This window comes from Lepus europaeus, chromosome 10, assembly GCF_033115175.1.
Source record: "Lepus europaeus isolate LE1 chromosome 10, mLepTim1.pri, whole genome shotgun sequence".
NCBI classification, from domain to species: Eukaryota; Metazoa; Chordata; class Mammalia; order Lagomorpha; family Leporidae; genus Lepus; species Lepus europaeus.
Genome location: NC_084836.1, coordinates 96912991 through 96936964, shown reverse-complemented (window position 1 = coordinate 96936964; position 23974 = coordinate 96912991). Strand labels below are relative to the sequence as shown.

Sequence of the window (23974 nt, the reverse complement as noted above, 5' to 3'; positions counted from 1 at the left end):
GAGTGGCAGAGAGAGATAGAGAAAGAGGAAGACATCTTCCATTTACTGGTCTACTCCCTAAATGGCCACAAAAGCCAGGGCTGGGCCAGATCAAAACCAAAAGCCCAGAACTCTGTCCATTTCTTCCACATGAGTGGTAGAAACCCAAGTACTTGAGCCATCATCTGCTACCTTCCCAGACACATTAGCTGGGAGCTGAATCAGAAGTAGAACAGCAGAGACTTGAACTTGTTTTCCATTATGGGTTGCTGGCATGGCGTGCAGAGGCTTAACCCACTACACCACAAAACTAGCCCCTCTTTTCACCTTAATGGTGTCTTTGGAAATCAAATTAGGTTAGATCCAGTGTATCAGTGTTTTGATTTGTCCTATGTGCTTTTTTGGTAATATATCTAAAAAGTCAGTGCCTAAGTACCTTCAGATCTCAAAGATTTACTCCTGTGTTTTCTTTGAAAAGTTCCATAGATTTATTTCCTATGTTATGTCCTTGATTTGTTTTGAGTTAGTTTTTTGTATATTTGTGTGTATATTTGTATATATAATGTGAGGGAGGGGTCTAAAATCTGCACGTTGGTGTGATCCCTATCGTTTGTTGAAATGATTGGGTTTTTACTATTGAATTTTATTGGCACATTTATTACAAATTGGTTGACTGTGAATATAAGAGCTTATTTCTAGGTCCTCAGTTGTACCTCATTGACCTATATATCTGGTCTTATGCCAGCATCATATTAGTTTGATCATGGTAGCTTTATAGTAAGTTTTGAAATTGAAAAGTCTAAATACTCCAATTTTGTTCTTATTTTTCGAGACTGTTATGGCTGTTCTGGGTTCTTTGCATTTCTACTTGAATTTTAGAATGAGTTTGTCATTTCTGCAACAACAAAAATCCAGCTTCTTAGTAAGGATTGTGTAGAATCTGTTGATCAATTTGGGATACATTGCCATCCTTTTTATTTATTTATTTATTTTTGACAGGCAGAGTTAGACAGTGAGAGAGAGAGAGAGACAGAGAGAAAGGTCTTCCTTCCGTTGGTTCACCTCCTAAATGGCCACTACGGCCAGTGCGCTGCGGCCGGTGCACTGCACTGATCCGAAGCCAGGAGCCAGGTGCTTCTCCTGGTCTCCCATGTGGGTGCAGGGCCCAAGCACTTGGGCCATCCTCCACTGCCTTCCCAGGCCACAGCAGAGAGCTGGACTGGAAGAGGGGCAACCGGAACTAGAACCCAGTGTGCCAGTGCCGCAGGTGGAGGATTAGCCTAGTGAGCCGCGGCGCCGGCCCATCCTTTTTTTTTTTTTTTTTTTTTTAAGATTTACTTATTTATTTGGAAATCAGAGCTACACAGAGAAGGAGAGGCAGAGAGAAGTATTCCATCCGCTGGTTCACTCCCCAACTGGCCACAACAGCTGGAGCTGTGCCAGTCTGAAGCTAGAAGCCAGTAACTTCTTCCAGGTCTCCCATGTGGGTGCAGGGGCCTAAGGACTTGGGCCATCTTCCACTGCCTTCACAGGCCATAGCAGAGAGCTGGATCAGAAGTAGAGCAGTCAGGACCTGAACCAGCACCCATATGGGATGCTGGCACTGCAGGCGGTGGCTTTACCTGCTACATCACAGCGCCAGCCCCTCACCTATTTACTTTCTTTCAGCACTGTTTTATAGGTTTCGATGTACATGTTCTACACTTATTTTATTAAATTTATTATATGAAGTATTTTTATTCTTCATGCTACTAGAAATGGAATTGTTATCAATTTTATTTTTGATTGTTTATTATTAGTATGTAGAGATACAGTTGATTTTTGTATGTGGCTTTTGTGTCATGTAGCCTTGCTGAACTTATTTATTTTTTCTACTTCTTAATTTTTTTAAGTGAATTTCTTAGGGTCTTTTATGTATAAAATCATGTTGTCTGTTAAGGACAGTTTTACTTTTTCCTTTTCCAGTTTCCATACCCCTTCCACCCGTTTTTGGAGACAATTGCCCTGGCTGGATTTGCTAGTATAAAATTAAATGAAGTGGTTGAGTTTGCAGTGTTGTCTTGGCAGTCAAGCAGCCAGTTAGGATGCCCACTTCCACACAGGAGTGCCCAGGTTTAATACCTGGCTCCGTCTTCTGACCCAGTTGCCTGCTAATGAAAACCAGTAGACAACAGTGATGGCTGAAGTAATTGGGTCCCTGCCACCCTCACAGGAGCTTGAGTTCCTGGTTCGTGGCTTTCTCTGCAGTTGCTGTTACAGGCATTTGGGGAGTGAGCTAGCAGATAGAAGACTGGTCATACTCTGGTGCTGTGTGTGTATGTGTGTATGTCTCATTCTGTCTCAAAAAAGTAAATTAAAAGTGGTTGAGTATAGGCATCATTGTCATGTTCCCTTTTTTTTTTTTTAAGATTTATTTATTTGCTTGAAAGAATTACAGAGGGGCAGAGGGAGGGAGAGAGAGAGAGAGAGGGAAGGAGGGAGGGAGGGAGGGAGAGGTCTTCTGTCTGCTGGTTCACTCTCCAGATGGCCACAATGGCTGGAACTGTGTCGATCTGAAGCCAGGAGCCAGGAGCTTCCTCTGGATCGCCTACGCAGGTGTAAGGGCCCAAGGACTTGGGCCATAGCAGAGAGCTGGATCGGAAGTGGAGCAGCCGGGACTCAAACCAGTGCCCATATGGGATGGCAGCACTGCAGGCATCGGCTTTACCCAGTACACCACAGTGCCCGTCCCTTGTTCCCTTTTTAGGTGGAAAGAATTCAAAGAATTCAGTCTTTCTCCATTAACTATGAGATTTGTTTATGTTTTTCATACATGGTATTTAACAGATTGAAGAAGATTTTGAAGGTTTTATTGTAAATGGGTGCTTGATTTTGTCAGACGCTTTTTCTGTGTCTACTAAGACTATCATGAGGTTTTGTTTATATTTATCTTTATTTATATAGATTAATATATACTATGTGTTTTATTAATCGATTTAAGGATATTAAACCAGCTTTGCATTCCTGGGATAAAGCCCACTTGATCATGATGTATCATCCTTAAGATGTTGCTGGGTTCAGTTTGCTAGTTGGGGATTTTGTTACCTATGTTCATGAGGGTTATAGCTTGGAGTTCCTTTTCTTGTGATCCTGATTTTGGTACCAGGATAGTACCGGCTTCCACGCACTGATTCAGGATGCATCCCCTTCTCCTTGGTTTACTGGAAGAGTTTGTGAAGAGTTAGTATTTTGTTAAAATATTGAATTCACCAGAGAAGCCCTGTGGGCCTAGGCTTTGCTTGTAAGAAAATTTTTGATTATTATTTTTTTCTTTTTAAATAAGTTGTTTAATTTGATCTTTTTTAAGAGATTTATTTTATTTATTTGCAAAGCAGAATGACAGAGAGGAAGAGATAGAGAAAGAGATCTTCTGTTTGGTTCACTCCCTAAATGGTACAATGGCTAGGGCTGAGTCAGGCTGAAGCCAGAAGCCTGGAACTTTGTTCAGGTCTCCCATGGGGGTGCAAGGGCTCTTGGGCCATCTTCCATTGCTTTCCCAGGCACATTAGTAGGGTGCTGGATCTGAAGCAGGGAAGCCAGGACTTGAACTGGCACTCTGATGTGAGATGCCAGCATCACAGGCCACAGCTTAACCCACTGTGCCACAATGTCACCCCCCCCCCAATTTTTAATTATTAGTTCAATCTCTTTACCTGTTATAAATCTATTCAGATTTTTCTATTTCTGCTTGAGTCAGTTTTTTTTAACGCTTACATATTTCTGTTACCTGAGATAGTTGCAGTAGGCAATTCTGTATTTTGTATACTTTGTATAACATTGTAGTTTTTTTAAAAAAGATTTATTTATTTTAGAGACAGAGTTACAGAGAGGGAAAGACAGAGATTATCCACCCACTGGTTCACTCCCCAAATGGCCAGAACTGGGCTGATCTGAAACCAGGAGCCTGCAGCTTCTTCCAGATCTCCCCGGTGATACAGGAGCTCAAGGACTTTCGCCACCTTCCACTGCTTTCCCAGGCCATTAGCAGGAAGCTGGATCAAAAGTGGAGCAGCTGGGGTTCAAACCAGTGCCAATACGGGATGCTGGCGCTGCAGACAAGGCTTAACCTATTATGCCATGGTGCCAACCCCTCAAGTCAGTATTGACAGTCTGTATTTTTCTAGGAATGTATCTGTTTCATTTGAGTAATCAAATTTGTTGGCATATAATTCATATTATTTTCTTACAGATAGTTTTCTAGCCATTTATGTATTCTCTTGGTTAATCTGAGAGGGGGTTCATTTGATGTCTAATTTGTTTTATTCTTTTACATATTGCAAGGACTCTAAATATTGTGAAAACTTCTTCAGAACTTTCTTTTTTATTTTGTGGGTGCAATAATTCACACCTCTTTGAATTTACTAAAAGAAGTATTTTTTATTCTCCTTTGTTTATTGAATTAACTCTTCCTTCAGCATTAGTGGCGAGTCCTCAAGGTTGACTTGATTCATAACTGAATGTGTAGCTTTATCAGCATTGGCTACTGGTTGAGTGTACTGAGCTGTGTGAGGGTGTAGTGTGAGGTCCTAAAGCAGAAGCTGGCCAGCCAGGCTAGGACTCCCCATCTGCAGTCTTCTCTGACTGCTGTTGAATGGTTTGTGCCTCTTCTCATTGGAGGAAGGAAGGAACAGTGGGCCCAGGTGCCTGGACACATTTGGCATATACATGATTGTGACAGGTGCTTCTCCTCTTGGGTTCAGTGGAAACCTAAGGATAGCTGGTGCATCACCTTGATTCTTCTTTCTGACCCCGGCCTCTCCTCCTCTGCCTCCCACTCCTCTCCCATCCAGAACTGTCCTTTTCCACTGCAGCCCCTGGACAGATTCCTCAGCCAGCTGGTGAGCAGGAGCAGAGCAGGCCGTATGTCACTTCTGCTGTCCACCACTTGCCTGGGGCTTCCTGTGGCTCCCAGCCTCTGCTGGTATCGATGGGTAACGTGCATCTAGTCACTTGGACTGTCTCCTCCTCCTCCTATGTTAGGATACAGATGCCTCTGTTCCACTTTGTCAGATTGACCCTGTTGGCTGTATAATTTCTAGAAATTTCTGACTACTTCAGAAGTATTTCTCAACATTTAGGATTGCTCCTTTTCCTCTTATCCCACTCTCCTGTTGATTTATCTGTGTTTTTATATTTCTTCTGGAATTTCTATGAGATTTTTTAAGGAGTGAGAAGAGCATTTTCTCAATCTTTTTAAAGTGACTCAGAATACAGATATTTTTGTAAATGATTTTAGGTATTACATTTTGTATCTATGTTGTGCTTTACCCTTTGCTACATAAAGTTGTTCATCTCCTCAGTAACAAAATGCATGTTCCACACATCTTAAATAATTTTGGTGGAGTCATTTTAACTCTTAGAGTTGTAGTCTATGCAAAATAACTCAAATGAGAAAGCTAACAGGTGGCAAGAACAGATGCAAATCTATGGAAAGCTGCCAAGACAGTGAAAAACTCCATCACATTGATCAACCGAGGCATATCTGCAATCAGAGTTTCTGCTTAGGGTGGTGCAGGTTGTGTTCTGTGGGAACAGTGACCCTCCTGGAGTTCTGCAGTACACGGCCATCCTAGGCAGTCCTGAGAAGGCCAGTCTTCTATGCCCTTCTAGTTGTACAGCCCTGTTTCCATCAGGAGTCTTAGTAACCCCACTTCTGGAAACGTTCACTTGCAAAGACTCTTACTTTTCTAATTAAAAAATTAAAGCAAGCTACATATTGGAATGAAAGAGAATAATTAAATGATTCATAAAAATAATTATGTTATTAAAAGTGTTATTTATGATAGGTTGAAACAGTGTGGTAAAATAATTGTGGTCTGAGTTCAGAAATCAAAATTGAATATGGAACGCAACTGTGTAAAATTATATGGAAAAATACTGGAGGGAAGATAGCAAATGTGAATAGTGGTCTCTGCGTGGTGGAATTATATATGATCCCTCCTCCTGTCATCATATTTTTCAAATACACTATCATGAGCATGTATTACTTTCTCAGGAAAACAACAAAAATTATTTTTTAAGATAGTTATGGACGTCTGCCTTGCTGTGATGTATTTCTGATTTTCCTGGACTAGCTTTTTTTGGTATTTTGACCTTATTTCTCAGAGTAGTTTTTGGTGGGCCAGGTTTGATGAATTCACATTTAGAGGCAATAAGGAACTTAAAGAAATAGTTGCAAATAAATCTTGTTGAACTCACTCCCAGTTCAGCCACGGGACCTACCCCTTGAAATTCTTTCCCTTTCAGCTTGCCAGTGCAATGGCCACAGCAAATGCATCAACCAGAGCATCTGTGAAAAGTGTGAGAACCTGACGACAGGCAAGCACTGTGAGACCTGCATATCTGGTTTCTATGGTGATCCTACCAACGGAGGGAAATGCCAGCGTAAGTGCAACTGGTCAGGCTTGCTGATGGCAAATGAGGTAGGCTTTACATTGGAGTTAAATAGCTCAGAGGAAAAGAGCCATTTTATTTTGTGTACTACAGATCTTAGTAAGTCAAACTTGCACTGCCAAGTATCAGAGTAGCAGTTAAAGCAACAGCCAGAAATGGCAGTGTTGAGCCTTTAGTCATGTTCTGATGTGGTCACTGTGCTGAAGGCACCTCAACTCAGGCAGAGGGCAGCCAGCCCAGCCTCAGAGGCACCCATCACCCAGAGGCTGTGTCTGTGTCCCCATTCCCAGCACCTGGCATACTAGAGATGCTGTGTAAATATTTGTGGAAAGGAAGAAAGAACGATCATAGTGACAAAGAGTCTATCAAAAAGATCAGTAGTGGTTGCTTCAGATGGCAGTGAGAATCAGCCTTCTTTTTCCTCCAGTCTTTTGACCTTGGTCCCTATAATGTTGCCCTTGAGTTACTAGAGATGAATCTTTAGCTGAAAAATAATGAATCCTCATTAAATGCTCTTGGTTTAATCTGTGTTTCCTGTCAAGCCCAATTCAGATAAAATTGTTTCTTTGGGGAAATTACTGTGGCAGTAGTAATTTTTTAAAGCCAAATTTGACCTCCGTTCCATTTCCTTCTCCCCAGCATGCAGGTGCAATGGACATGCGTCACTGTGTAATACCAACACGGGCAAGTGTTTCTGCACCACCAAGGGCGTCAAAGGGGATGAATGCCAGCTGTGAGTACCACACTCCCTGTACTGCAGTGAGGACCAATGGCTATGAAGTTGCCGGACTACCACCCTGCAAGCTACCCTCTCCTTGTGCCTTGCTGCCATGACTCTGAGAGATCTTTGGGTTATTAGATTAAAATGTTGCCCTTTCTGCCTCAGACAGGTCACTCTCCAACCCCTTGAGGTTGTCAGGGTAGCAGCAATTCTTTAATATCTCTTCAATTCATGTTTTTATGTTTGAGTGACACTGACATTTTCCTGGGTTGGTAAGTTGGATTCGTTGTTTTAACTTGAACAGTTATTCAAGGTTTGATACATCAGGAGATTGCACTCATTCCTGAAGGATACTTGGAAGAGCTGGTATCCTAGTAACTCAACGTCAGGCAGACTGAGGCTCAGACCCAGCCATGTGTCCCCTGAGCAGAGTGCTCTTGAGGCAAATCGTTGAACTGTGCTGAGCCTCTGTTTCCCCACTGATCAATATGGAGACTAACAATGATTGTTCTTGTGTCCTGGTGAGTTGAAAGATGGAGGGATTGACTGGAAAACTTCATAAAACACATGCATTCAGGTTTACGTATTCTCTCAGGAGGAGACTTAAGAAGTGGTTAGTATCGGGGCCGGCACCATGGCTCACTTGGTTAATCCTCCATCTGCAGCGCTGGCATCGCATATAGGCACCAGGTTCTAGTCCCGGTTGCTCCTCTTCCAGTCCAGCTCTCTGCTGTGCCTGGCTCCTGGTTTCGGATCAGCGTAGTTCCGGCCATGGTGGCCATTTGGGGAGTGAACCAACGGAAGGAAGACCTTTCTCTCTGTCTCTCTCTCAGGGTCTATAACTCTACCTGTCAAATTAAAAAAAAAGAAGAAGAAGAAGAAGAAGTGGTTAGTATCAAAACACTGAGCTGAGGGAAGCATATACAGCATTGGTAAATTTTGCTTTCCTTAAAGAAAAATAGTAAAAATGCCACCAGTGACTGAGTCATTGCTAGTGGTATTCAATAAAGAATAGGTTTGTGAACACTTTATAGTTTCATAAACATATATATATATATATATATATATACATTTTTTTTTTTTGGACAGGCAGAGTTAGACAGTGAGAGAGAGAGACAGAGAGAAGGTCTTCCTTTTCCGTTGGTTCACCCCCCAAGTGGCCGCTATGGCCGGCGCATTTTGGCTGGCACGCTGCGTCGATCAGAAGCCAGGAGCCAGGTGCTTCCTCCTGGTCTCCCATGCGGGTGCAGGGCCCAAGCACTTGGGCCATCCTCCACTGCACTCCCGGGCCATAGCAGAGAGCTGGCCTGGAAGAGGAGCAACCAGGACAGAATCCGGCGCCCCAACCAGGACTAGAACCCGGGGTGCTGGCGTCACAGGCGGAGGATTAGCCTAGTGAGCTGCGGCGCTGGCCCAACATATATGTTCACTAGTATCATGCTGCCCTGCAGCCTGTATGTGAAGAAAAGTCTAATCAAAGATTAAATTTTGGATCCAGTTCCCTTTAAGCAAATATGTGGTAGTTCAAAAGTAATCCTGTTGCCGTCGGTTAGGGCACGTAGCAGAGACATGAGGCATCCCCCAGTGAGACCCTCAAGTCTCCTCCAGAGGTTGTAGATAGCAGCAAGTGCCGTTCGTCACCTGGATGAAAGCACACACGTCCCGGCCTCCTCTTACCTGGGAAAAGTGCTGCACTCAGCCTTTCTCCTCCTCATCCAGTGGTTCATGGCTGCTGTGTTTGCCCACAGGGCTTTGTGAAGTGGGAGACTGGAGCTAGCTGCTGCTTACAGATGACATCTGTGAGGAATTAATGTGCTTTTGAGTGCAGGTTATTTTTTTTCTCCAGAATGGTGAGCACTTGTTCAGGAGTTAAAAAAAAATGGCTTGTGGTATTTATTCTTCTCTCACTTCTATTTAAAGAACAGGGTCAGTTTGTCCAGGGAGAATAGGAAGGGAGAAATGAATATTTGAAAAATATTTTAACTGCGCTTTTAGAAAAATGTGTAGTTCACATAAAAGTAAAAATGTGTTTTTCTTTTTAGTAAACAGGGCTTAGATTTATTGCATTTGGGTTTATGTCCTGTTCTTTGCCAGATGTTTTTTAGTTGTTTTTATATAATTGGTGGTGTGAGCTGCTTGGCAATTAGCACCAAAGAAGAATCTTTGTAAACTCTTGTTAGGCCATCTCATCTGAGTAATAGTGAAGAATGTAATTATCGTGACTGAAAAACTGCTTGTAGCTTTTATTAAATACCTGCTTGATTTCAAAATGAACATAGATTCTGCTTTAAATAGAAAATAATATTTATTTTTCTCCCTGTAGATGTGAGGTAGAAAACCGATACCAGGGAAACCCCCTTAAAGGAACGTGTTACTGTAAGTATTTTGGCAATTCTTAATTCTAGAAGCACAGTTGCTCAGTAAAACTCCATTGTTTTCTTTAGCATGAGTGGAGAATGCTCAGTGCTATCAGAATATAGGAACCACTCTCGGAAGTGCCCGCAGATGTGGTGTGTTTATCTTCTGTGAAGTTTACTACATTCATGAACACTGTTTTCAGATGTTGTAATTATAGTCCTGACTTGTGTTTGTGTGTCCATGGCAGATAGCAGGGTGAAGTCCAGTGTTTGTACCTCTGGCTTTCCTTGTTTGTATTCTCTGGAAACCTTGCTTCATTTGCCATTATCATATTTCCTATTTCAGGATATGGAATAAAAGCAGAGTTCTTGAAATACAGTTAAGGTTTTATCATTCTCTCTAGAACTGATTTTATTAACCATCTCTTTAGGAATGAATAAGTAAAGTAAAATATCAAATTATTATTGGAATAAAAGGTGAGTCTGGCAAGGGGACTAGGTCTTTATGGGTGAATGTCTGTCTCCTGTAGGAAAAGCCCCCTGGTAGGCCAGATGATGGAACTAGAGAAAAGGAGTTAGTGTTACTGCTAATGTAATGTAATTATATGCCTGCTGAACTGGATTGGATAGCCTCTCCCCAAAATTCATGTCCATTTAGAACCTATGACTCTGACTTCATGGGTAAAAACTTCTGGAGGAAAATTTCTTCACCTTGGGCAGGAAAAAAGAGTTCTTAGATGTGATTCTAAAAGCATAATTAATGAGAAAAAACTTATTATTGAGATTTTATCAAAATGTAAAACCTGTATTTGGGTGTTGTGGTGCAGCAGATTAAGCCACCACCTGTGATACCAGCATCCTATCTGATCACTGGTTCGAGTCCCAGCTGCTCCACTTCAGTCCAGCTCCCTGCTAATCCGCCTGGGAAGCAGCAGATGATGACCCAAATTCCTGGGTCCCTGCCATCCATGGAGACTCAGATGGATTCCAGCCTCCTGGCTTCGGACTGGCCCAGCCCTGGCCATTACGACCATTTGGGGAGTGGATTGGGAATGGAAGGTCTCTTTCTCTGTCTCTCACTCTCTGTGTAACTCTGCCTTTCATATAAATAAGTAAAAGATTCCAAAAGTAAAAAGTCACAGAATAGAGAAAATATTTATAAATCATGTATTTGATAAAGAGTTTGTATCTAGAATTTTTAAAGAACTCTCCCATCTGAATAAAAAGATAATTCTAATTAAAAACAGGCAAAGATAAGGGGCTGGTACTGTGGCATAGCAGGTAAAGCCTCTGCCTGTGGCACCGCCATTCTGTAAAGGCACTGGTTTGAGTCCTGGCTATTCTACTTCCAATCCAGCTCTCTGCTAATGGGCCTGGGAAAGTGGCATAAGACGGCCCAAGTGCTTGGATCCCTGCACCCATGCAGGAGACCCAGAAGAAGCTCCTGGCTCCTGGCTTTGGATCAGCTTAGCTCTGGCCATTACAGCCATTTGGGGAATGAACAATCTCTCTGTCTCTCCATCTTTCTCTCTGTAGCTCTGCCTTTCAAATTAATTAATTAATTAAAGAAAAAAAAAACAGGCAAAGAAGATATATGAGTGGCCGCTAAACACATTGAAAAATACTTATTGTCATTAGTTAGTAGGGATAAGCACATTAAAACTATATTAAGATACAGCCCTGGAATGACTAGGATCAAAAGGTAAATACCATAATTGTAATCTCCTGTCTGCTTCTGCATTCAGTTTTTTGCAGTATGTCTCCATGTGAAAAAAAAAAAAAAAAAAGTTAGCCTCACTAGACTATGGTTGGATAGTGCTTAGGCCCCTGCACCCACGTGGGAGACCCAGAAGAAGCTCCTGGCTTCAAATTGCCTAGCCCCAGCCATTGCAGCCATTTAGGGAGTGAATTAGTGGATAGAGGATTTCTCTCTCTCTCTCTCTCTCTCTCTCTCTCTCTCTCTCTGCCTCTCTGTAACTCTGCCTTTCAATAAATAAATAAATCCTTAAAAAATAAAAAATAAAAAGATGCTGAGAAACTGAAACCTTTTTGCATTGCTTTTGGGAATGTAAGATGCTATTGTCATTTTGGAAAACCATTTGCAGTTTCTTAGATGATTAAAAATAAACTTAAGAACTCCCCATTTCCCTCTCGCAGCAGTCCTGACAATCACCATTCTATTTTCTGTTGCTATGAATTTAACTACCCTAGATGCCTCATTTAAGTGGACTCACATAATTATTGATCTTCTGACTAGTTTTTAAGTTTTTGAAGAACTGCAATACTACTTTCTATAACAGTTGTACCATTTTACATTCCTACCAACAGTGCACAAAAGTTCTGGTTTTCCACATCCTTACCAATACTTGTTATTTTCTGTATTTTATATATATATAGCCTTCCTTGTGGGTGTGAGGTGTTATTTCATTGTGGTTTTGATTTGCATTTTCCTGATAACCAGTGGTATTGAATATCTTTCATGTGTGTTTATTGGCCATTTGTATATCATCTTTGGAGAAAAGTCTGTTGAAGTCCTTTGCTCACATTTTAGTAGGTTTTTTGGTTCTTGTTGAATTGTGCAATACACTTTCTAGTTAAATTTTACAAACTTTGGCCAGTAAGCGCTCTCTAAAACTGTGTTCTTTTGCTAAATCACATTAGTCTTAAAGTACTTTGTTCCTCTATGAAATAATATAACCAAGGAATGTAGTCGTTGCTCTCGACCTGGAATCAACTATTTTTCAATGGACTCCTGGTTTCTGTTACATCATTAATTTATATCTTTGTATCTTTAAACAAAACCTAGCATATAATAGATGTACAGTTAATATTTGTAGGTGAGTGAGATTGGAGCCTAAAATCTCAACCAGGGTCATGATATAAAGAGGATTTAGTGGGTTAATGCAAATAAAATGATACTACTCAGATTTGATTTTCTTTGACAGAACCTGGTTATGAGTGAGGTCAAACTGCTTTCCTTGCTATTGAGTTTATGACAAAAGTGGTCTATATCTCTAGAAACTTAAGTGTTTTGTTTGGTTTCTATTTTAAAATATACATCTCTGTCTCTTCCCACAGATACTCTTCTTATTGACTATCAGTTCACATTTAGCCTGTCCCAGGAAGATGACCGCTACTACACAGCCATCAATTTTGTGGCTACTCCTGATGAAGTAAGCTGCTTTTTTTTAAGTCTTCCTGTTTTGTTTTAAATTTGTGCAAATCTTTTTCTTGGCCACTATGGGTGGAAGTACTGCCTGAGCAGTACTCTACTCTGAGTCTCCAGGGTAGAGAACCCAGGATGATCCTTAGAGTTGCAGGAAAAGATTGTTAGAATTTACATTTTTTAAAAGATTTATTTATTATTTGAAAGAGTTACAGAGAGAGAGAGAGAGAGAGAGAGAGAGGTTTTTCATCCGCTGGTTCACTCTCCAGCTGGCTGCAACAGTTGGAACTGTGCCGATTCGAAGCTAGGAGCCAAGAGCTTCTTCCGGGTCTCCCATGCAGGTGCAGGGCCCAAGCACTTGGGCCATCTTCTACTGTTTTCCCAGGCCATAGCAGAGAGCTGGATCAGAAATGGAGCAGCCAGGACTCAAACCAGTGCCCATATGGGATGCTCGCACTGCAAGCGGTGGCTTTACCTGCTACACCACAATGCTGGCCCCAGAATTTACATTTTATTTTCTTTCCATCTGACAGTCAAGAGCAGTATTGAAATAAGATTTAGCAGGATCTGATATGCACAGTCTGACACTGACTACACATGTACATGGTTTGCCTGTCAGTCCAACACAGCCCCATTTGGAAAAGGAGAGAAGGTTGCAAGGAAAGCTCCTCCTTCAGAGAGCAAATGACAGAACTAGATTTAAAATGTCTGCAAAAGCCAACCAGAGGCTTAGAAGCATCTGCAGAGAAACTGCTGATTAAAATTAATGCCATTGATCATTTGGACTCAAATACTAATTGCCTGAACTTCGAAGTGCCTGATTTTGATTGGTTAGGTTTGTAGAGTGTCCTGTTAAGCTATATGCTTCAGTCTTTGGGTATGATTTTTTTTTTGGACAGGCAGAGTGGATAGTGAGAGAGAGAGACAGAAAGAAAGGTCTTCCTTTTTGCCGTTGGTTCACCCTCCAATGGCCGCCACAGCCGGCACATCTCGCTGATCCGAAGCCAGGAGCCAGGTGCTTCTCCTGGTCTCCCAGGCGGGTGCAGGGCCCAAGCACTTGGGCCATCCTCCACTGCTTTCCCGGGCCATAGCAGAGAGCTGGCCTGGAAGAGGGGCAACCGGGATAGAATCCGGCTCCCCAACCGGGACTAGAACCCTGTGTGCCAGCGCCGCAAGGTGGAGGATTAGCCTGTTAAGCCACGGCGCCAGCCGTCTTTGGGTATGATTTTAAAGATTTACTTATTTATTTGAAGGGCAGAGTTACAGAGAGAGAGGAGAGACAAAGAGAGAGATCTTCCATCTGCTGGTTCACTCTCCAAATGGCTGTAACTTTGGGGCTGGGCCGGACCAGAGCTGGGAACCAAGAGCATCTTCCTGGAATCCTATGTGGGTCACAGGAGCCCAAGGACTTAGCCCATCTTCTGCTGCTTTTCCCAGGCCATTACCAGGGAGCTAGATTGGAAGTGGAGCAGCCAGGTCTTGAACTGGCACATATATGGGATGCCTGCACAGCAGATAGTGGCTTAACAGCGCCACAGTGCTGGCCCCCAAAATCTTAATTTTCTAACCTGTTTTAAGATCTTTTAAAATGAAGTTTCAGCATGATTGAATCCCTTTGCAAAATATAAAGATACAGCATCTGATTGGTTTGTCAAAATAATTTCTTCACCCCAGTAAAGAGATTTACTAGTAAAATTTAAGTGAAAATTGAAAATGAGTATTATAATTTACCTATCATAGCCAACAGTGTACTTCTGTTTGGCTCAGTGGATTTCTCAGAACTATCCTTTTCAGCCACGATAACCAAGAATCACAATAAATTGGACTTAGTGCTTTGAGTCGCTGTGTCTCTGAGTGGTAAGCAAGGTTTTCAGAGCTGAGAAAGCATCCTCAGTCACATTTCTCTTAAAATATTTTTAGTGAGAGAAAAATATTTTCAAATTCTGAATGAATGTAGTGAGAGAATTTTTTGAATTTAGATTGTCTGGGCTTTGTATGCATTTTTAAAATCATTTCAAGTTGGGAGAGATTTTATACTGTATATATAATCTATAAATTCAGCAGCCTATGAGTTTAAATTATAAACAAATATAAATTAGGACACTGAATCAAGTGTTTTTCTGAGAACATTTCAGAACAGCTGCCCAGAGGATCCTTATGAGCCTGATTCATCTAACATGGGTCTGTGGGTGAGAATCATATACTAAAATGGGCATCTTTTAAAAAGATACTTTTGGGAGCAGGTGTAGATCCAGATGGAGTTCATGGCCCCTGCCCTCATCCCATCCCAGTGGCCCTGTCCCAGCCATCGCAGCCATTTGGGAAGTGAGCCAGCAGATAGAAGATCTCTCTCAATGTTACTCTGCCTTGCAAATAAATAAATGCAAAATAAAGATAACTTTTTCATGGAGTTAGACTTAGGGAGGGAAATAAACTTTTATTTAGTGGGTATATTGCTGGTATTATGGAAAATTTTTGGTTTGAATTGTCTTTTGAGACATTGTAGAACATTGTAAAATTTAACTATTCCTTTATCTTAAAATATGGAAATAGCTCATTTCTGTTTGTGCCTTTCATCAGCAAAACAGGGATTTGGACATGTTCATCAATGCCTCCAAAAACTTCAACCTTAACATCACCTGGGCTGCCAGCTTCTCAGGTAAAGACACACTTAGAAAAGATCATCCACATAGAGGTCATGGATGAGAAATGTTACATAGGAGTGGAGAATGGTGGCTCTGGAGAGAGACAAATGGTTTTGAAACCTGCCTTTGCCACTTACTTGCTGTGAGACCTTGACTGAATGTCCAACCCCCTCTCAAGACCATAGAATGATTCATCTGTAAAGTGAAGAATAATATTCACCTCCTAGAACTGTTGTGTACAGTAAATTGGGTTATATCTGCCAAGACTTACCAGTGTCAGGCTTAGTTTATACTGCGCTTCCCTGCTACCCCCACTTATACCCTTGCTGTGGCTGCTGCTCTGGCTCTGCCATCAGCCACTGCATCTATGCTTCAGGAGAGAAAAATGCAAATGATTCATGGTTTCAAGGGAGGAGAGCATTTTAAATAAAATGAGATTTTAGTAGTTATGGAGAAATATACTTTGGAAATTAAATCAAACCCTAAACACGCCATTTGCTATCTAGTTTGTCTTACTATGATTCACTGAATACTCACTGGGCAGAAAATCTAAAGAAATAAAGGATGATGCTCATGTGATGGTTAATAGAGGTAACCATTGCATAACTTGGTAGCTGGGCAGATAGACCTGGACTTGAATTCTGCCTGTTATTTACCTGCATTATATGTGCTGCTGGGCAAATTACTTAGCTTTCTGAGCCAGTTTATTCAAGTGTGCAATGGGATAGTAGAAAACCTCTTTATATAGAGTGTTGGATGGCTTAAATGAGATTTAAAAAAAAAAAAAGTTCTCAAAGCAGTGCTTGAAGCATGGTAAATTCTAAATGCTAGCTGTGTTTCCTCATCATTTCAAGTCCATTTCGTGATCTTTATTGAGACTTAATTTCGTGGCGTGGGAGGGTACGAAACGTTGCAGGATTGTCTGGGAATAAGATGGAGTTACATCAGATCAGGTGAGCTCGGGGAAGACTGAGAGACTCCTTCAGCCCCTTCCTCCTTTGCTAACCAGTGAATTTGAGGCCACTGCTGCTTAGGAAATGAGCGGTGAATCATTGTCCCCGGAGTGGGAGTCTGGAGACTGCAAAAGAATTGAAGTGTTATGCACAGAGTAATCGCCGATGTTGTTAATAAGATTCCTGTAGTGTCTACTTCCATGGCCATATTTAGCCTAGTGCAGAGGGAAGGTGTAGATGTTCCTGATAAAACTATTCTGGTCAGGGGCACAGGCTTGTCTTATCAGCCAGCAAAACTTCAAGTTCCAACTCCACCTCTTGCTGGCAGTGTGACCTGAGGCAGGTCACTTAATTTCTCTGAACCTCGGTTTCCTAATCTGTAAATGAGGTTAGTCACAGTGTTGTTGAGTTCCTAAAGACTGTTCCGGAGTGTTGTGGGTGTTCAGTAGTTGGTAACCATTTCATTCTTTTCTTTCTGACAGCTGGAACCCAAGCTGGAGAAGAGATGCCTGTTGTTTCAAAAACCAACATTAAGGAATACAAAGATAGCTTCTCTAATGAAAAGTTTGATTTTCGCAACCACCCAAACATTACTTTCTTTGTTTATGTCAGTAATTTCACCTGGCCCATCAAAATTCAGGTAGGAAATGTTTTTTGTCTCATTCCTACAAAAATGGTAAAATCTCTTTAGAGAAGACTACATTCACTAAATTGGGTCTTGTGGTTAATGAAATGTACAGTGTTGCTTTGCCTTTGCAATATTGTGTGGCAAAGGAATACTGAGCACATGAATATTGTAAAGAAGATTGTGGTGGAGGTGGCTTGTATCACTTCTGAAGGAGATTAATGAGCACTTTTGAAAGCAAGTTGGCACATAGCAAATTTTGTGATTACAAATGTATTCATTGCTGCATTGAGGACTTGCCATGTAAAAGCCTGTAGGGCTCCACAGAGAGCTTCAGTTCTGGAGTAAGGTGGATGTAAAGGAAACAAACACATACAATCAGTGTAAGCCAGAGTGTAGAAAACGACATAAAGACCCCCAAGGTGCTCTCAGAGTTGAAAGGAGGCCAGCTGGGGTACAGTGGGAGGCAACATAATGACATCATACATAAAAGCATTGGCCTGTGGTTAGATGGATGTAGGTTTGATTTCTGACTGCCTCTCCAAGTCTCAGATTCTTTGTGCGTGTGACCTGGAAGGCTGCTTGTGAGGATTTGTGTTCCCTGCTGCAGTCTCTGTTATTGTCAACATTCCCTTGTCCCCCATTCCCAAGGGAAAGACCCATGGCCCATATGAGTTTTTTATACTCATATCCTGCGAGGCTTTTCCTCAGTACTTCCCACTTGTGATCTCCTTCATTTGGGTGCACGTGGAGGTCAGGGATGGGTGGACTTTGTGGGGCTGATTCACTGGTGGCCATGAATGTATGGTTACTGGACTGGGGCTGTTGCTGCTTGCTGGCTTTCGGAAGTACAGTCAACTTCTGAAGCAAGTCAGACTACTCCAGGTGGGATTGAAACCTAGTTCTGGTGGTTATGTCTTCATGCTTTGGGACTAAGGAGCCATCAGTCTTTTCCTTTCTGGAATGTGGAGGATGGGAACTGCGTTAGAATTTTTCACACCACCCTCTGTCTTTTTCCCATCTAGATAGTCTATGAATTTATCCTTCAATCCGTTCCTCACGTTGCACCTGCACACTCCCTGCTTCCTTCAGCACATCCAGAAACCACTTCAGTCCCCTCACCTTCACTTTGCATGACTTGAATCACTCTTGCCTTCCTGGTCCTTTCTTTTCCTGGTTCTCTGACCAATCATTTTAAAGAACCCCCTTCTTAAATACTGGGGTTACCTTGGATTCAGACTTTATCCACTCCTCTCTTTATAGTAATTCTGTCCTCTTCTCAGACTTTGCCACCACATCTGTGGGTGGTCCCCAGTGCTCTGTCTCCAGCTCAGTGTCTTCTTGAGTGCCACACCAGTCCTCTCGGCTGCCACATAGGGTCCTTGCTCTTGGTGTGCAGTCTTTGGTGTGATTTGAAACCCCAGACTCCCATGCTTCCTTTCTCAGTGAACCACACCACTACTCACCCTGTGACACAAGCCAAAGAGGGCCTGGAAATCACTTGCATTCTTGGGATAAAGCCAACTTAGGCTTGATGTGCTGTTTCTTTATACATTGTTGGATTCTGCTTGCTAACATTTAGATTAAATTTTTTTATTCGTTTCATGAACAAGAATGTCTTAATAGTTTTACTTTCTGTCCTTGTTACGGTTTTGATATCAAGGCTTAACTAAACTTTACTAATTATAATTTGAGAAGTTTCTCTTTCTCATATTCTGAAGAGATGTAAGGTTAGAATTACCTGAACCTCAAGTACTTAAAATCATCATGTAGAGGTTTTTTTTTTAGCTTTCTGACTCCTCTCCTTTAATAGTAGGATATTTTGGATGGTCTCTTTTATTTGAGTCACTTTCAGTCATTTTTCTAGACATTTATATAATTAATATATATATATAAGAATATATGATGAAATCAGTATGTTAGTATGATGTAAGAACTCATAGAACTCAGCAGTAAAGGAAACAGAAGACCATGAAAAGACATTTCACCAAAAAGGAGATAAATATGGTAAATGACCATCTGGAAAGATGTTCAGTATCAATAACCATTAAAGAGATACAGATTGAAACTACAACAAGGTATTACTCCACACCGTTCAAAATGACTGAAGCAAAACACCAAAGCCAGAGCAGATGGAGCAAAACTGGACCACTCATACATTGCTGGTAGGGGTGTGAAGTAGTTCAGCTACTCTGGAAAATAGTTCCATATTTTCTTATAAAATTAAATTTTCACTTACTCTGAAACCCAACAGTTGCATTCCAGGTCATTTGCCAGAATTAAAGAGCCTTATTCACAATAGCCCACACTGGAGATAACCCAAATATTCCTCAGCAGATGAATGATTAAATAAGCTATGCTACACATCCACTGTGGAATAATGTATGGTAATAAAAAGAAATGGATTATTGGTACAACTGCATCAGTAACCAAGGAAATTTTGCTGACTAAAAAAAAAGTCTTAGAAGTCCACAAACTACATGATTCCATTTATATAACATTTGAAAATAAAAATTTTAGATACAAATATACATTCCTGTGTTGCTTAACAATACAGATGCATTCTGAGAAACGTGTAGGCAATTTGTCATTGTGTGAACATCATGAAGTATCCTTACACAAACCTATAAAATAGGCCCTGGCCTCTTGTTGTGATCAGGACTCAGAAAATACCAGATATCTGACGCTGCTGCCCAAGTAACATGGGCAGTTTTCACAGTAAACTTTTTTTTTGATAAGTAGGAGTTATTGCTGAAATAGCAGTCAAAATATAGTATAACAAAAACATAAACCAGTATCATAGTCCTTTATTATCATTATCAAGTACTATGTATAGTACATAATTGTATGTGCTTCTACTTTTACTCAGCTGGCAGCATAATTGGTTTGTCTACACCAGCATGAACATGAACTACAATGCACAGCTATGACGTTACTAAGTGATAGAGGAATTTCTTAGCTCCATTATAATTTCATGGGACCACCATTTGTATGTGTGGTTTGCCATTGACTGAAATGCCACGATTATATACATATACAACTACACACACTGAATGTATCTACTGAAACTTCAGATTTCTGTGACTTCTGATTCTGACCTGTCAACCCTGTTTTAAAAGGGCTTATCTGGTTAGGTCAGGCCCACCTGTACCAAGGAAAGGGAGTATACAAAGTGTGTACACAGCAGAGTGGGATTCTTGAGGATCATGTAAGAATTCTCCCTGCTGTATTTAGGCTGCATTTAGAGTGGAGCAGGCAGGGTGTAGGTTGTTTCTCTGATCCCAGGGCAATGGAGTTGTAGGCTGTACTAAGTACAATTTTAACTTGGTAACAGCTTTTTTTTTTTTTTTTTTTTGACAGCTAGAGTGGACAGTGAGAGAGAGAGAGACAGAGAGAAAGGTCTTCCTTGGCCGTTGGTTCACCCTCCAATGGCCGCCGCGATTGGCGCGCTGCGGCCGGCGCACCGCGCTGATCCGATGGCAGGAGCCAGGTGCTTCTCCTGGTTTCCCATGGGGTGCAGGGCCCAAGCACTTGGGCCATCCTCCACTGCACTCCCTGGCCACAGCAGAGAGCTGGCCTGGAAGAGGGGCAACCGGGACAGGATCGGTGCCCTGACCGGGACTAGAACCCGGTGTGCCGGCGCCGCAAGGCGGAGGATTAGCCTAGTGAGCCGTGGCGCCGGCCAACAGCTTTTTTATGTATTTATTTATTTTTGACAGGAGAGTTAGAGAGAGACAGAGAGAAAGGTCTTCCTTCCATTGGTTCACCCCCCAAACGGCTGCTACGGCTGGCACACTGTGCCAATCCAAAGCCAGGAGCCAGGTGCTTCTCCTGGTCTCCCATGCAGGTGCAGGACCCAAGCATTTGGGCCATCCTCTGCCTTCCCAGGCCACAACAGAGAGCTTGACTGGAAGAGGAGCAACTGGGACAGAACCCGGAGTGCCGGCGCCGCAGGTAGAGGATTAGCCTAGTGAGCTGCGGCGCCAGCTGGTAACAGCTTTTAACACAATACATTATAGTTATATGTTATTTGTTAGATTATTGTTAAATTTAAAATACTTGATTTAGGTTCTAGTAAATAAAAGTTATTGACTTATTTTAAATTGAGGTTTTTTTTTTCATACTGGCTTACCTCATTATATTCTAAATCTAATTGAATGTCAAACTTTTGTAGCTGAAAAGTTAACTATTATTTCTGAGATCCTCAGCGAAAATCTTGACTTTGACTGCTGCTGGTTTTCCCACTGGAAAGAGGGCCCTGTGCGTATAAGCAGGCTTTTGTGCTGGAGATAGCCTGGCTCTGGCCAAGGCTGAGCTCTGGTTTTTTTCCTCCCAGAGCCCTGTTGCTCCACCCTCTGAAAGTCCCTGAAATACCTTTAGAGCCTTGCTTCTAGAGGGAGCTCTTCCCCGTGCTTACTTTTAAAAAGTAGTAATTTTAAATTTAAGAATAGAAAAGGTGTTGATTTTCTGCTTGATGTTTTGGTGCTCTTTGCGTGGGCTGGATCACTTGAATAAGATCCGCTTAAGAAAGCTGCAGACGGGAGCACTTGTGAAAATAAACGATGGCGTGCTCACCACTTAGTTTGCCAAGCTTTCCTTGAAAAAGCAGGTAAGTTTTATTAAGCATGTGTCTTTTTGCTCTTAGTACAAATGACTGCAGTATTTACAAACGGTGCCTCTAGACCTGTAGCATCGAAGTGTCCTCATGCGAGAGCCCAGTCAACACTGGCTCTCCCTGCACTTGGGATGGTTTCTGCTGAGCGCTGTGTGGAGAACTGAGCTGGCGTCTTGCTGGGTAGATGCTTCATGTTCTCAACAAAGAGGCCACATGTTTCTTTATTGCTCTCTTTTCCCAGAGCCTTAGCTTCCTAGTTGTAGCTTAGCTTCCTATGGCTCCTACACACATAGACACTCAGCAGCTGTACAAATTGAGTAAACATTTAAGGAAGAGAGTAGAGAAATGTCTAACTAGTGCAGTAGAGGCAATTCAATTAAACTTCACTATGGCTTTCAGTGCAAGCAAAGCCTTTTGGCGTTTGGTTCTCATTTTTTAAAGTAAAGTAACCGAGGAAATCTGATTATCTACTCGGAAATTCATGTAAACAGTGGTGTTGTGAAACGGTAATACTGAACGCCAGTTCCTTCACTGAACCCATCAGAATTCTTTCCTGTAATTAGGAACAGATCCACACCTGTAACTGCCAGCTGAGGGAACATCGAGCTAACTGGAAAAACTGGTGAAGATGTAGTTAAGCAAAAACACCCATACTGCAAAGGCCTGTGTGTGGGCGGGTAGTGGGTGTCTTGGGGCCAACCATTCCTGTTTTCTGGCTAGTTGTTCTGTGAGTGGGTGCCCTACCCTCAGCCCCTGCTTTCTGAAAACTGTCCTAATTGTTCTCCCTGGTCATCTGGGGCCCATCTGGCTTCAGCCATTCCCATAGTTCGAGAGGCAGGTATTCAGGAAGGCGAGTAGACGGGCAGACATTGTGAGTGGGAAGATGGGTGGGGGTGCAGGGGTTCTGGCTTGTTATAGACTGTGCCGCAGAGATTGTTATTGTAACATGGGACCAATAATGAAGCTCTCTCTGTGCTGGCCATTTGATCTGATGTTTTATGTAAGAGGCCAGTGTTCACCAGTGAAGGCAACACAGAATTTATATTGAGAACTGAGCATTCGTTTAGATTTTAGAGTTATGTTTATGAGTCCCACCAGGATTGCTGTACTGAACAAGAATGTGTGAAACTTTTGTTCATGTGGATATACTTTTTTTAAATGACAGCTTTATTGAGATATAATTCACATGCCATACAATTCACCCATTTAAAGTGCACAATTCAGTGGTTTGTAATATATTCAGAGTTCTGTAGCCATCACCACAACCAATTTTAGAAAATTTTCATCACCCCTAAAAGAAGCCCATTATTCCTTCCCCCTGCTGGAAGCCACCAGTCTATACTTCCTGTCTCTGTAGATTTTCCTGTTCCAGACATTCCATATGGATCTTTGACTTAGAATGTTTGCAGGGTTCACTTATGTTTAGTATGTTTCAGTATTTCATTGCCTGTTAAAGCTGAACATTCTACTGTATGTATATATCATTGTTTGTTTATACTTGGGGTTTTTTACTCTTTGACTGTTACGAATAATGTCAGATGTACTTTTAGTGTTTATGTGAGGGTACTTCAAAAAGTTCATGGAAAACAGAACTGAAAGATAAGTTGAATTTTCCACAAGCTTTTAAAAGTCCTCTCATTTTTATTGCATAATAATAGTAGTGTATAATTACAATGGTGCTAGATGTCTAGACCGTATGAGTTTTGAGAATCACAGCATCATGAAATACATTTAGAACTAAACTGTACTTAAAGCATAAGCCTTTCTTTGTTCTAGATAACATTTAAAGTTCTTGTATGGCCTTATGATCTTCATTATCAAGAAAAGTTTACGATTCCTTCTTGCTGAAAGTCTCCTCTCCTGCCTCACCGTGGCTTTGGCTCTTTCTTCTCAGCTCTTATGTGCCATCCTTTCCTTGGGATTCATCCAGACCCTTTCTCCCTGGACAGTCTCATCACCCACACCATCTGGGCTTACCACTGAGAGCTGGAATGGGCACATCTGCATCTCTGGCAAACCTCTCTCCTGTGATCTGCCTAGTCATGACCCCCCCCCCCCCCCCCCGCCGACCTCCTTAAAATTCTCTTATTCTAACAGCCCACTGACCCAGAGCAGCAGCCATGAGGACAGCAGGATCCTCTGTCACATGCACAAATGTTCCTGGGAGCTGTGAGAGGGGTCAGGAGTGCCCTGTGTCCCTGAGTCTAATTGAGAAGAGGCCACACCAGAACTGAGTCCTAAGGAAGATGAGTAGGGTGTTTGGGGTGGAGGGGAGGAAATGAACAGTCACTTTCAAAACTACTAGGAGTTGAGCAGCGTTGAGTGACAGTGCTTGTGAGCTTGGAGCTGGGCAGGCAGAGGAGACTGGGGGTCCATCTGAGGGCTGTGAACTGTAGACCACTGAGAGAATCACTGAAATGTTTTAAGCCAAGAAGTGACCCAAGATCAGTATTCTGGAAAGGTCACCCAGGCAGCAGTGAG

General features: G+C 42.0%; 1 protein-coding gene across 2 annotated transcripts in view; it reads left to right on the top strand.

Moving 5' to 3' along the window:
- ATRN (attractin) overlaps positions 1-23974 on the top strand; it is a 169182-nt gene that overhangs the window by 117517 nt on the left and 27691 nt on the right. For both annotated transcript variants that reach the window (XM_062203932.1, XM_062203931.1), the window contains 6 exons: positions 6265-6402; positions 7051-7144; positions 9456-9508; positions 12568-12662; positions 15236-15314; positions 16736-16893. In XM_062203932.1, coding sequence (XP_062059916.1) covers positions 6265-6402; positions 7051-7144; positions 9456-9508; positions 12568-12662; positions 15236-15314; positions 16736-16893 — 617 coding nt within the window. The remainder of the gene's footprint in view (positions 1-6264; positions 6403-7050; positions 7145-9455; positions 9509-12567; positions 12663-15235; positions 15315-16735; positions 16894-23974) is intronic.